The sequence below is a fragment of the Coturnix japonica genome, chromosome 5 (genome assembly GCF_001577835.2).
Source record: "Coturnix japonica isolate 7356 chromosome 5, Coturnix japonica 2.1, whole genome shotgun sequence".
Lineage (NCBI taxonomy): Eukaryota > Metazoa > Chordata > Aves > Galliformes > Phasianidae > Coturnix > Coturnix japonica.
Genome location: NC_029520.1, coordinates 21,724,756 through 21,739,238, shown reverse-complemented (window position 1 = coordinate 21,739,238; position 14,483 = coordinate 21,724,756). Strand labels below are relative to the sequence as shown.

The 14,483-nt window shown below is 43.2% G+C and overlaps 1 protein-coding gene across 2 annotated transcripts; it reads right to left on the bottom strand.

Annotated features, from left to right (window-relative positions):
* Positions 1 to 210: 210 nt before the first annotated feature.
* On the bottom strand, positions 211 to 9,563 carry VPS18 (VPS18 core subunit of CORVET and HOPS complexes). 2 transcript variants are annotated; one of them, XM_015864539.2, is made up of 6 exons: positions 9,407 to 9,563; positions 7,195 to 7,275; positions 6,659 to 6,800; positions 6,374 to 6,465; positions 3,909 to 5,779; positions 211 to 3,397 (listed from the first exon to the last, which is right to left on the bottom strand). In XM_015864539.2, the coding sequence occupies exons 3-6, from the start codon at positions 6,685 to 6,687 to the stop codon at positions 2,669 to 2,671; spliced, it is 2,721 nt and encodes a 906-aa protein (XP_015720025.1). In that variant the 5' UTR covers positions 6,688 to 6,800; positions 7,195 to 7,275; positions 9,407 to 9,563; the 3' UTR covers positions 211 to 2,668. The 2 variants fall into 2 exon arrangements, with proteins under 2 accessions (XP_015720025.1, XP_015720024.1); XM_015864538.2 differs by lacking the exon at positions 7,195 to 7,275.
* Between the last annotated feature and the right edge of the window lie 4,920 nt (positions 9,564 to 14,483).

Here is a 14,483-nt window from a genome sequence, read left to right as displayed (position 1 = left end):
CATTTCCCCAGTCACTTGCTTCATGTTGAGGCGAGATAATGGTCATGTTTGCTTTAGCTATGCAGGTAAGGCCTGAAGTTCTTCAGCATTAATCTATCTACGGTTGTTTATTTGTGTTAAACAGGACTTGGGCTCCCATCCACTCTTTTGGTTATGCTCTTCTCTACATGCATTAAATTAAATGGCACAGATTATTTACACAGACAAGAATAAGGCTCAAGATCATGTCATTTGTAACAGCCAGTATACAGTTCATTCACAGTTGAACAAAAATAAATAAATACAAAGGACTTCAAAAACCATAACTGGGCTGAAATTACAGGGAGAAAAGATAAAAACGCCGTTCTGAAAGCACAGAGGAAAAGATCTTGCAGACTGGATTTATTGGAGAACAGTAAACAGTTTGCTTCCATCTGCCCCTCCCAAATAAACACCTCATTTTCAGGGAGTGGTATTGCAAAGTTGCCACAAAGCACAAGTGAGAACTTAGCAAAACTCTTGAAGCAGGTGACAGTGCAAGGAAAGCTCAGAAGGTATCTCTATATGATTTGCTGGACTACTGACACTCGTCATTTAACCACTGCTGGAGTCTTTTCAGATGGTGACGATTTCCACAACCTCAACAGCAAACAACTTAGAAGATTTGCAGTTAACAGTGGTGAGGAAGAATTACATTTGTGGTATACGTATCTATTGCACAAACCTGGAGCCCTCACAGAATACAGCATACTGGCCATAAAAAATAATGTAGTTTTAGTATTGTGAACCGAGATGTACAAATAGCTAAGACTGAAATCAGTGGGTTTTTGTGGTACTTTCCCTACTAACCCATCTCAGGCAGAGAATTGTGAGTTTTAATTCTACAGACCAGATCCCCCTGGAATGGTCTGTAAGCAAAAAGTATTTTTCTTCATCAGAGAAAAACAGAAACATTTACCTAACATTGTTCTGCTGCACTGACAGGGAAGGACTGTAAAGCTAATACTTTTAACACACCAGGAAAGCATGCTGTAATGCCAAAAAGTAAAGAGACAGAACAAATATTAACAATGTCCCAAAGAAAACAAGTAACTTTAAATTACTCTCTCCACCAGAATAAGCTACTACTCATGTAAAAAATAGCTACCTCATGTCTTCCCACTTCAGCTCTGCTTTTAGTACTTACTTTGCACAGACAAAATTCACTCATTACACAGTGAAGCTCCCAACAAACACACAGATGGTCTTCTGAAGCTATGAATGGTCATCAAAATTCTTAGGTCAGCTCCTCAAGAAAACCAATCTATATTCCCTTGCAATGAAGCAAAAGACCTAGTTCTGCAAGCCTATGAACAGTATAAGGGACTTGCAGATTGAGGCAAGTGCTCGAGACAAGCACAGGCTTGTGAAGGAACAGAAGAGCTATTCAGAGGACAATATATTGCTTGACTTAACTACAAGAATCATCACTTTTGACTTAGATCAGTTCTGCTAGTTTTGCAATTCAGCCACAACCAGCTGAATGTCATTAAAACTTGAGGTTCCTCAGCAGTAAAACAAGGATCCCAGGCAAAGCGCTGGAGATTTTTTTTTCCCTTGTTCCCTCACCCACAACACAGTGGACAATTCTGGGAAGAATGTTCCAAATTAGAGCAATAGACACAAACACTGACTTGCAGCCATTCTCAGAAAGCATCAAATACTGCCAAGAAGGCAGAAGACTGCTGGCTACCCAGCACTGGCTTTAAAAAGGAAAGCAACTTTTTCACAAGTTAAGAGTTTTCTGTATTCTGCCCTTGAGGAAATCTATGACTACATCTCTATTCCAGCGCTTGAGGGCAGCCTGAAGAAGAGCAGAGCACAGCAATACAACTGGGCAGTGTTCCTACTTGTCTGGAACACTGGTTGGGGTGGAGGTGAAAACAAGATCCACTATATAAAGGAAGTCAGAGTGGAAGTGGGACAAAGGTGTAAACAGACTTAAGTATTATCAGAAAAAAAAGCCCCCAGAGAAAATTCAAATGTACAAACTTGTTCATAAAGCTTGTGGGAAAGAGAATTTTAGTCAAATGACTTAACTGTACGCTGACACATCTGCTTGAAAATTATACAGATGCTACATTGTGTAGAAACATGTATTCATGTAGCACAATGTTTACAAAATATATATGCAAGAGCACTTCTCCTTTTGTATTTTCTCAGCATATGTGGCCACAGACTCAGCAAAAAAGGAATCGAAAGGCAATTCTAGCATTGGAAGTGATGAATGAAGACTACACTGTTCAGTGTTCCTCACTGCCTTCAATTTAAGCTCGTCTTTATCAAAACAGATACCACGCAACAGGGAAGAGAAATCACAGGCTGTCACCAATGCCTTCTGGGCAACAAGGCACTCCATTAGTTTCACACTGAGAACCTCAAAACTGCAAACAACAAACATCTGCTAAAACAGAAATCCAGTAGATCAGCTCTAATTACTTCTTGAGTTCTTAGACAACAATAGCTATATCTCCACGTTTTTCACAGTCAGTTCACTATAATCCTGATAACAAGACCCCATTACTCTTTCTGTAAGAGTTCCACAGAAGCCACTGTGTTCCCATTTTCGGAGATTTTACTTCCACCACAGGAGCTTTACAAGTTTTGAACAAAACCTCTCCGGTATAATGACAGTTGCAGATTTGGAGAACTACAGCCAGCTTTGCATCTCCTCTTCATACTTCTGGGGATCAATAAAAGGCTTGTCAATGGACCGGATCATCAGCTCACCACAGTACACGCATTCAGCTGCCACAATATCATCAATGTCAGCTTTGATCTGTTCCCGGCTCTGCTGCCCCTTCCCCAGACTAGCAGTATCTGCATCCTTGGTACGATGGTGGCCCTTGGAAGGCTGACTGGTAGCTGCCAGCTTCTTCTGAAGATCTTCCAGCTTTGCCTGCTTATAGGCAGGAAGGTTTGGAAAAACTGCTTGGAGAAGACAGTCATAATGAAACATGTGACCACAAAGGAAAAGGTAAAATGGGCGGTTTAGAAGAGGAAAGTCACAAGCAGCACATTTCTCCTGAGGCTCAACAGAGCCATATTTATTTCTCATTTCCTGGATGTCCTCTCGGATTCTCTTGGCACTCTGTGTGGCTTCCTCCATCTCCCTTTTCAGCTCCTCGATGTGCTTGTTGTAGTCCTCCAGAGAGTTACAGATAGCCTCCTTGAAATGGTCAATAGTGACAAAGTCTGGAAAGAATGGCAGGACGTCTTCAATCTTCAGCAGGGCACAGCTGGAGAGACAGGCCATTGCCTTCTTGACATCCTTCTCTTCCTGAACAACATGGCGAGCAATCTTCAACCACAGTTTCTTCCGGAGCTCCTCATCGTCTTCAGGGAGATCTGCACAGGACTTGGCAAGATCAACATCCACCTAGAAGGTGAAAAGACAAGGAAATTCAGTTAAGATTTCTTCTTTGTTTATCTACCATTCAATGCCTCCATTATAGGAGGTATTTACAAAAAAACCCCTAGTGCTATTTCATTGCCCAGGGCTGCACTACTGGCCTGCTACTTATTTACATGTCAGACACCTTCTCTCCACTCAACCAGTATTCCTTCAGATGGAAGATTTGCATGCTACCCAGAAGAGAACAAAGTCCAAAACTACAATAAAGGCAGATGTATGTTACGCTCTCTTTGCTGGCCGCACATTTCAATGAAGATACAGCAATGTCTGTGGAGGGAACTCAAGCACCTCCCTAAAGGTCAGACTAAGCTAACAGAGGCATTCCTCTGATAATTACTATAGCTAAGGATAGGAAACTAATATAATCCTGAAGAGTAGCTATGCACACTTTATTATTTTGTGTTAGAGACTAGGGTTAAGACAGACCATATTTCAGTTTCCATATCTCACTGCATGCATGCACAGACACACATACCTGTAATGCAAGATCCACAGCTTCCTCATATAATTCCATCACTTTGTAAATATGGACACACGCATGATGGTGCCCATGCTCTGCACACAGGCGCAGCGCGTACTTCAGGTCATAGTGAATCCTGTTTGGGTTGGTTCCTGCTTGTTCCAGGTATGATAGCAATGAATCCGGCCGACACAAAGCATAGAGAGACAGCAGGTAGTTGTGAATAGCTTGCTGGGTTTCCTCCAGCTGATACACACAGAACTCCATGTACCTAATGGCTTCATTGATCTGCTGAGTGCTAGCACTCTGGCTATAGTTAACAAGGGCTGGAATAAGGTTCCTTGCATCCAGTCTGGAGCCCATAGAAATCCAAGCATCAACTACCTTCTTGGGAATATGCTGGATGAGGACTGGAGAAAACTTGTAGAACAGCTTCTCATCCCTGTGCCTGGACAGCACATTTAGAGCTTCATCGTACTCATCATGTTGGCAGTGGTGAGCTACTACTCGCTCATAGTCCTGCATGATGACTGCAAAATAGACCATGTGCTCTGTGTCCCCATGGCTTGCCAAGAGCTCATAAATAGATGCCCGGTTATTAAACAGACAGTCTTTGTTCTTAGGGCTGCTCAGGAAGGTGCGAAACTTCTCCCTGGTATCCAAATAGAGATTCCGCTGTGAGGGATCTCCTTCCAATATACCTAGCCAGTTCAAGTACAGCTCTGTTAGCCACGTGGTCAGCAGAGTGGTCTGTGTCTTTTCAGAATGCTTTAGGTTATTTAACTTCTTAATTAGAAACTCCATCAGGGCCTCTTCTTGCTTGGCTTCAATGAACTTAAGGGCAATTTCCTCAAAATAGTTCTGGGTCAGTGCATAACACTTGGCACTGTCTAGATACCTCTTGTTTTGGAAGCAGTGCTCTGCTTCTTTTGCCAGCACAATATCTAGGCACTCTGGACGGTCTTTACAATATTCTTTGGCTAAATCAAATTTGTTCATATTCATATACATCTTCCACACATCTCTCGATTCCCGCTGGACGTGATAGCGGAACACGACTTTCTCAGTGTGGATCCAGATCTGCTGGACCATGGGATCTTTGATCATGCGCGTCAATGTGCCAAACTTCTCCAAAAACACATCTTGAAAAACAACCTGCTCATTCAGCGTGCACACAGCCATCACCCTATCAGGCAGCAACAACAGAAAGTGGAACTGGGTGAGCACAATAGATATTGGCTTGTTCACAGTTACGTCAATATCAGAAGGATAAACCCAGACCCGTTCATCACTCAAAATTGAATCAGGACGGCTATAATCCAATGTACCATATAAGACACCATTTCCCATCATCCAAGCAAAGGAGCGTGGGTTGGAGCGCAGTTTTGGAGTATAAAAGGCTATCTCACTGAATCCAAAGCTGGCTGGAAACTCCCTGAAGCTGGGCAAGTGGTCAGCGTGCATAGCAAATATGGAGCCGAAGCCTTGCTGCTCTGTACCTTCAGGCACTTTGCCGACAAACTGGAAAAGTCTCTTTCGAGTGGTTGCTATAATAAAAAATTTCCCTTCTATCCCTCGTTCAATCTCCAAGCAGCAGACAGGCGCAGATCCCGATTCCTCCTCCAGAGTGTAGACCTGTCGGAAGTACTGGTCAGGATTAGTGCTGAAGAGGCCTCCCTCACTGACAGATATTTCAGCTTCATAGATTTGCCCCTGGGCCGTTCCCACCAGGATAGGCCCAGTGTTGGTCTCAGTACCAAGAAATTTGTTCCAGCCCACGCTTTCAATCAAGTGACCTTTCCAGCGGGACAGCGCTCGTACTTTCTGAACACTCCTGTTCAGGTAAAGGCATTCACTGGTGTTCAGAGCTATCAGGAGATGAGAACCTGCCAAAGGGAGAGGTACACAAGGAGAGAACAAATTTACACTGTGCCTAAGCAAGCCAAATTCCTGAGGCTTCTCAGTGTTACATTAGATAAGCAACTAGTATCAACATACTTAATCCAGGAATTTTCCCCCCCATTCATGAAAATGTGGGGGATTTCCATAATGGATCGGAACTGTAGTCCATACATTGTGAACTAATATTGCTAATCTCAGATATTTCAGTGGAAAGGTATTCTTTCAGTTTAGTAACTGTTCTAAGGACGAACATTTCCCAGAGTTCTCTCCTATCCCTGGCAGCTACCGATACTGATGAGAATCACCTTCCAAGTTTGTGCTTTGTTAGTTCTTTCAATCATTCAAGGCTACGATGAGCTGCAGATGTTTTACAGTTCATTTAAAAAAAATTCTTATGTGTACACACATAGCACAAAGCAACCACAAGGAACAACATGAGAATCACCCATCTGCCATATTCACAGAACCCATATGGGGTATGCGCATTCAATTGCCTTCTTTAATTTAATTTTAATTGCTTTCTTTAATTCAATTGCCAGCCATCATCTTACAGATGTATGTGCAGCCCCCTGCCTCACCTGTGTGATCTAAAAACATCTTGTAGACTCTGGCTTCATCTTTGCGTCCCAGCTCCACTTGATTAGGTTCATCTGGCTTCCCAAGATCAATCCTGCAAAGACAAAACATGAATACATGATGCCACTCAAAGTTCACATGAGCTTAATGTCTTCTTGTTTTCAATATATGCAGGTTCATGGCTTACCATTTTTCTAATCAACAGTTCTCTAGCAACTTCAAAAAGAAAAAAGAAAAAAAAAAGAAGATAAAAACAAGCAATAACTTCAGGCCACCAACAGCATTACCTGAGAAGGGTGTCTTTGCCAAGGCTCATACAGAGCTGGTTAGAGGAGACCACTAAGCTGTTAATTTTCTCTGGAGGAGAAAAGTCAATCCTTTGCTTGTTAAATATTGGTGTTTCCTTCTCCAGTCGTGCATTCACATATCCTGGAGAAAAAACGAACAAACATATGAATACTTAAACAAGACCAAAAAAACAAAACCAAAAAAACCCCATAACAGCTCACATCAGACTCTAGCCTAGAAAGACAGTGTGACCACTGCCTGCTCTGGGTTCTACTGTAAAGGGAGTTTGCTTCGTGGAACGTCAACACTGAGAGCAGCTCCCACACAGACATGTAACTGGAAAGTAGAAATACACTCCACTGTCTTGTCACAGAACTGCAAGCTCATCACAAAGAATTCCAGCCCTGACATAAACTGCTTGCTGAGTCAAAACATATTCAGACTGTTTACTTTTTCAAACCAAATCCTACAAAACAGACAAGTTAACCTGATTTTCCAAAGGATCTGAGGACCATATCTGAATTCTAAGAAATACCTGATGAAGTTAAGTTTAGAGCTCAGGGTTGAAGTTTGCTCAGACGTGGCCACTTTGCAGGATACACACGGCAATTTCAGCCTAATGAAGCAAAACTTCCAAATCAATGAATTGAAATTAGGAATACAACCAGCACAAGCTAACCTAAAAGCTTAGCCACAGGAATAGCAGGTAACAATGTTTAAAGACAGGTGAACTGTAACAACAAGGGGGTACAGAGAAGTAGTACAACAGATTTAATTTTCATTGAAGACTAACAGACCTCTGAACCCAAAAACATGGGACTTGTCCTCCTTTAGAAATAGAATGACACAGTCTGTGCAAACGCTCTTTATGAGCCTCCTACAATGAAGTGAAATACTACAAAGGATCTCAGATATGGCAGTGAAGTATGAAGGCGTTCATATAAAAATGAAGCCAAGTGATGATAATCAGAGAATCCTGGAACATCTGTATGTTCACAAACAGATCTTATCACAAAGTTGCATCCATATCTGTCCCTTGAGACAAGTTTTCCCACCGACTGCATTTCCCATACGCACAAAGTCTTACATAACCCTCCGACAAAGAAAACAGCACAGGATCTGTCTGACCACACTACCTCAAGCTAGAAAGCCAGACAGACTTGATATATTGAGGTTAACTCATCTGCTTTGCTCCATGAACAAGTGAAGGATTTCTAAAGCAAGCAGATCCACGCAGCAGTTAGTTTGAACAGGAAGATTAAAAGAAAAGGGGGGGGAAAAAAGGGAAAAAAAGAGCTATGCCAAGTTAAAGCCATTCATGGCCACATTAACTACCCAGCAAGATGCAAGCAGAGAAAATAAACCTGAGTTTGAGGAACTCAAGTAGAGTTTGAGAACTGCCGGGGGAAACAGACTTCTTTCATTCTGAAGCTCACAGGCCCAATAAACTCTAGACTAGGACAAAGAACACTTCTCTAAAGCTTACTCAATACTTATAGCCTCACCCAGATTATCCTGAAAACCTCAATTTTCAGCCTTGTTGGTACTGAAAAGGTCAGCACAGCAGTGGAAAGCTATATCCATTAAAGGGATAACAGCCACAGCATCATCATCACCAACATAATAACTTTAACTAGTGCCCATAACAGGACAAGGATGTACTTCTCCAGCTTACAGTTCTCTATATGGAGGAAATATCTGTTGTGTAACATTCCATTCAGAAGGTCCCCTTCCTCCACCCTGACCCCAACACCCCTTTGGTGTTCAGGTGAAATTCTACCGTGGTATTTCCCATCCTGACAAAACTGCATTTTTCCTAAGAGTCTTGAATCTATTCAAAGACTTAAGTTCACCAACATCAGTCACATCTGTCAGATCAAAGTAGCTGTTTCCACGCTGAAAATGGAGTACCTGAAGCTTACATTGAAGCTGTACTTAAGGTCTGCAACAAAATGTATAACTCTGAGAAACAGTACCTGTTCCCAACACTGGGAACAAGCAACTGAAACAAGGGAATAAATGTTAGGTTCTTCCAAGATTTCTATAACCTAACCTTAAGGACTGCTTTGAGAACTACTTACATACACTTCTTCCAAATTCAATTAACATAAACTTCAGCTTGACCACAGTATCTACCAGTCCATGTTTTGTCCCAAATCAGCACACTAGTCTGATTTAAGAATGACTAAAACCCTTACTGGACTGCACCTTTGCAATTAAGCAGTTCCCAAAACTTCCTTTGGCAAAATCATTTGTCAGCAAGCAGGCGGATTTCTCAACTGTAAGCCAGCCGTGACTGAAGAGAGTGTTGCAGCAGTCAAGAAGAAAAGCTGAGTCCTTGGAAATGAGTTTGCTGTTGGCAGCTTGTCCCAGCACTGTTTTGCTTAACACCTTTTGAGGACACCCATTCTTTATGCAATATCACAGAGCAAAATAACTTAATGCATGTACCTATTTAAGCATGTAGACTCAGAGTAATTCTATCCATGCATTTATTCTCAATAGGATAACGAGTGTGGCAATTTATCAATGCTCAACATGTATGAAACCTTACAACCCAAAATGGAAGCAAAACGATCTCTGACAGCTCCCACAGTCCTGCTCCCTGCCACCCTGCCTTCCCTCTCCCTGCCATAGCACCCCGTACAGCACAAGGTAGGAGCAGGCCTCTGAGCCCCCGGCCCTCAGTAGGGGCTGGAGCCTGCCTATCAGCCGGGAAGGAGGGTAAGGGTGCTGCCAGCTCTTACCGGAGTGCGGGATGCCCACAGTGGCGCGGCTGTGCTGCACGGAGGCGGAGCGATACAGGGAGTCCTCGTACTCGTCCAGAATGGACGCCATGACGCCCAGCTGCTCCAGACACCCCGACCCCACGCCGGCCGCTTCCGCGTCACGTGACCGCGAGGTGCCGCACTGCGCATGCTCCGAAGCCATAGGCCCCACCCCTACGGGGGCAGGAATGGCTGCCTCAAGATGGCGGCTGTATGTCGGTTATTGTGCATGGGTGTATAAGACTGCTCCATCCTTTTGCAGTATCATTTGTAATCATTGAATTCACAAACATGTGCCCTAGCACTGCGTTCACAGGGTTGATATTCTGAAAAGAGTAGGAAACAAGGGTTGCAGGCAAAGGATTTATCAGCTCTTTGATTCACTAGGGATGTGTAGAGAACCACAATGATTACGTTTCATGTGTTGTAGTCATATGGCCTTGATAAGGGGGGCTTGTGGGAGAGATTTCAGTGAGTAATTCTGATGATGCATTTCAATTGTAAAACCAGATCCTGGTCTTATTTCTATGGCTGTGCTCACATTCATAGTAGATCCTGCTTAAATGGTGAACATTTTCTTCAAGCTATGGACACAGCCATCAACATTTAGATGCTGTATAACATCTAACCTCTTCAACTGCTTTTCAGGACTAATATTAGATAATGGCATGGACACATGTACTATGTAAGAAGGTCCAGATTCCTGGGAAATTGATCTTGCGTAAATCCATGCACCCATAAGACTTCCTCTGCCATTTCTGGCTGTCCTACCCAGCCCATGCTATGTGCACCAATGCATGTCTGCTTACAGAATGATCCATTCAGTGCCCCATACCAGATGACCATGATCTGCTGGTGCAGAAGAGAGGGCAGGAAGATGTGGCTTTGGGAAGAGGGAAGGGCATAACAAATGCATCTGAGATCTAAATGACTTGAATTGACCCAGAGATTACCTAGCAACACTGTTATGATGTTAATTAAACCCTGGACTTCTCTACTGATTTTCACTGAAGATATGGTACTGGTCATCACTTAATCTCAGTATATGACAACTCCATAATTGTTGTCAACATAAAAAATAAATCCTATTCATAAAAGCTGTAGGCAAACACACGTTCTTTTCCCAAAGCAACAACATCCATAAAATATCAACAAAGATGTAATATACAGCCAAGCTCTCAGCCACCCCTGCACCTGCTTTGGGGAAAATGCTGCAGATGCCTATGTCCCCCAGTCAAGAGATCTTTGAATGGTGACACTTCCCCAGAAGCACAGGCAGCATCTCTGACCACTTGCATTCTATTACTATAGGAGAAATAAGGTTTCACTGTTGTCTTCCCATGGTTATCATGTTTGCTTAGGAGAATCTGAGCTGGAACCTATGAGGGAAGCCATAAAAGAATTGTAATTTACACTGGGAAAGATCAAAGCATGAAAGGAGCTTGCCACCTACTATTAACCACCTTCCCATGCTCTCCAAGCCCATTGTCAGAAGCTAACTTTCTGCATCAGCAAGGGCTAGATGGAACTGTCTCATGCCAAAGGAACAAACACAGACCAACTTATCGCAGCTCCTCCAACAATTCAAGGAATTTTCCCACAAGTGAACTATCAGAATACGTTGATGTTACACATGCAATGCAGAGCATGGTATCCTTTAGCAAGCACACCAAGTGCCCTCATGGAAACTCCTCAGGTGTAACCCATTAAGTGCTAAAATGAGCTTACAAATACAAGGAAGAAAGAGTACAGACATGCTAATTCCCTCACATCTTCTAGTTAAGTGTTTTCACTGAAGGAGTCTAACTGATGGGCATAATTAAATTAAGCTTGGAGCATTTGTCTCCCAATTTATCCTTAGCCAGAAGTTTTCTGTTTCTTTTCAGATTTCAAGGAAGGGTTTTTGATGTCTCGAACCTCTCCCACTTTCCCACACTTACCGGTTGACATAATAAAAGATGTGCTTTCTCCAGCAGGTGGCAACATAATTCTGTTATTTATAGAACATCGCAGAGGCAGGGACTCCTTTCTGTGCAAGTCACATAGAAGATAATTTGTCTTTGGGAAAGGGCTGAGTACAGATACAGGTGCTTAATCTTTCCTTGGAACACTTAATACTTTTGAACCTAGTGGCACTGCCATTTTGTTTTAATTTATTATTCAGTAATCTTAAAATCTAATATAATGCTGTTGGTGCAGATGTGTGCCCTTGCATTTAGCTAACATGGTAGTGAACAGATGAGCCAGAACATCCTTCCGCATCCCCCATGGCATTGCTTTTCATTTCAAAGAGGAAGGAAGATGTTCAGAGTCCAGGGCAGGGGGAGCTGCGTTCTCATGTTGTTTCTCCACTTATCTTTTTTATCATTAAAAGTCATTTCAAAATCACACATCTCTGATGTACACCAGGAACTGATGTACTGACTGCTGTAAAACTGTGAGCTATTTTTATTGCTATGGACTCAGAAACTAAGGAGTTCCTATCAGTCAAGAAATCTATATGGGAAAGCAAATATTATGACCTTTCTTCCTTTTACTTCAGATGTGGTAATTTTTCTGTGAATAACATAAGCCCAGTGTGCTCCTGGCTTGTGCTTTGTGGCTATTTATGCCTCTATAAGGCTGTAAGAAAATGATATGGAAAACGCATTTGACATCACTTCCTGCAGGTTGCAGTGACTAGACAAGGTGCATGCTAGGAAAAAACAGAGCAGGCTCTTCTCTACCTTTTTTGTCTGTCACGGCTTTTAAGTGGTAATTACACTTGATTTTTCCCAGGGAGGATGTAACTCAGGTGCATGACAAAATGCCCTGTGACTCAGCATTAGCTGTCTCCCTGCTCAGGATTATGAAATCGACTTGCTGGCAGCAGCTATGTTTGACTTCTTCAGCATTTCCCATGGCATCCCGTGATCCTGTTTGCTCTGGCACCTGCACTGCCCTCTAGCCCCTCTCCTAATCCAGATCCGCACCCACCCTGCCCTGCTGCATGCCGGCACCGTTTCCCTGTTTTCATCACAACTCCTTCCTTATTGTTTCATGCTTCCCCCCACACACAGTACTGTGAAAGGACTCAGAAATACGATCCAAGTGCATCGTTTGCAAAGGGAGTGCGTTGATACAATTTGTACAAATGCAGGTAAAGCAGCAGGTTTGCTCAGCACCCAGTGGCCATGCCAAAACTGACAAAGACACATTTCTCTCTCTCAGTAAGGAGGAAGCTGTGCTGTTTCTTAAACAGAGGTCTGCCATCTCCCATGACATGCAGTGCTATTTCTGAGGCAATCTGAGCAGGGTGTGCAGAAGGCTCTGACAGTGGCTCCCTGTCTGTGCCATTCTGTGCCCATGTGTAATTGCTAAGTTACAAATGAGATGAATAAGAGAGACAGAATACCATGACATCTAAGGCTCACTGCTTCCCAGTGGAAGTCAAGAGCACAAAATTCCCAGGATGGCAACCCTGCACTTCAGAGCGGAAATTACATGGAATATTTTGTGCTGCTTTATAGGTTTGCCCCCACCGTGAGAGATGAGCCTTTGTTTTCTATTCCCCTTTTCATCCAAACTGTCTCAGTTTTTTTAGCTCAGCCCATAGTCAGACCTCTCCTGCCACAGCTCGAGTGAGCGAGGTGGCTGTAATTTGATAAGATAGGGGGTAATGGTCTTAAGTTGTTCCAGAGGAAGTTCAGGTTGGATATTAGGAAGAACTTGTCAGAAAGAGGGGTGAAGCATTGGAATGGACGGCCCAGTGAGGTGGTGGTGCCACCATCCCTGGGGGTGTTCCAGAAACATGTAGATGTGGCACTGAAGGATGTGATTAGTGGGGATGGGTTGACAGTTGGACTTGGTGATTCTAGAGGTCTTTTCCAACCTCAGTGATTCTGTGATTCTCCGACTGAGCACCAATGTGCAGAGAAGTACCTTCCTGCAAATAACTCTGTGGTGTTTTGTTTTGCTTATTTAATAATACAACTTTGTGCAGCTGTATAAACTTTGTTCACAGGTGACAACGACACTCTGCCTATGTATGTTGAATTTCTACTGTAAGTCGCTGTGTGCTCCAATGGAGCTCCCACTGCTTTTCTGTTTGAGTTAAGCAGAAGCTACAAGTGCTAGTGCAGTGCAGCTGAACAGAGGCTGAATACCAACAGTATCTGAAATCTAAAATTGATCTGCCTAGAAAAAAATCATTTTCTACACCTCGTTCCCATAGAAGGGTATTCCCATCATGAGGAATGCCGTCATAATTGGTACTAATTATAAATCCTGGGAGAGAGGCCAAATGTAGCCTTGGAGACTGCTCATGTTGCACTCAGGCAAAAACTGCTGGTGAACTGCTTTGTGTGCACTGCCCATCTCTACTGCTGGCCCTCCAGCTGCTTCAGGGATGGGACAGACTTTCACTGCAAAACCAAAATTGTACCCAAATCTTGCAGAATCAACATGTGTGATTCTTTACTTCTCTGTGAAACTAACCCTGTGTCTTCTGTTAGATGTCAGGAGCAAGGCAAGTCCTGAGAAAGGAACCCGTGGGAGCTGCCCTGTTTGCTTACTTAATCACTTAGTTTAAATATAGATTAAAAATCACTTAAGCTCATCCACAGGTTAAGTGCACGTCAACCAATGGCTGTCAGAAACAGCAAAGGAGAAAAAACACAGTCACAGAAGTGAGATCTTCCAGGAAGGAAGCAAGAGAAAAAAGGATTCAGTCTCTGGAGCAGGGCAATATGTGCGTCCTCACAGCATATATCTATTTCCAAGTGAAAACCCAATAAGAATCTGAAGCTACTGACATCTTTTCATCGCACCCCTCTGCTACTGCTGGCACTTGCTAGCAGTGAATAACTTGGTGCATAATCCCTCATTTACATTTGTTTATTCCAATTGAATGGAAATGCCAGGGTTCACATAATGTCACCCGTGCTTGGCACATGTGCTGCGTGACCTTTGTGTACTGTGCTGCTTGTCCTGGCTGCAGAGCTGCGTGTCCTTCTGCCAGCCCCATCTGCGTGTTATTCAGGGAATACAGCCTGGCCCTGTGCCTCCTGACGCTGCT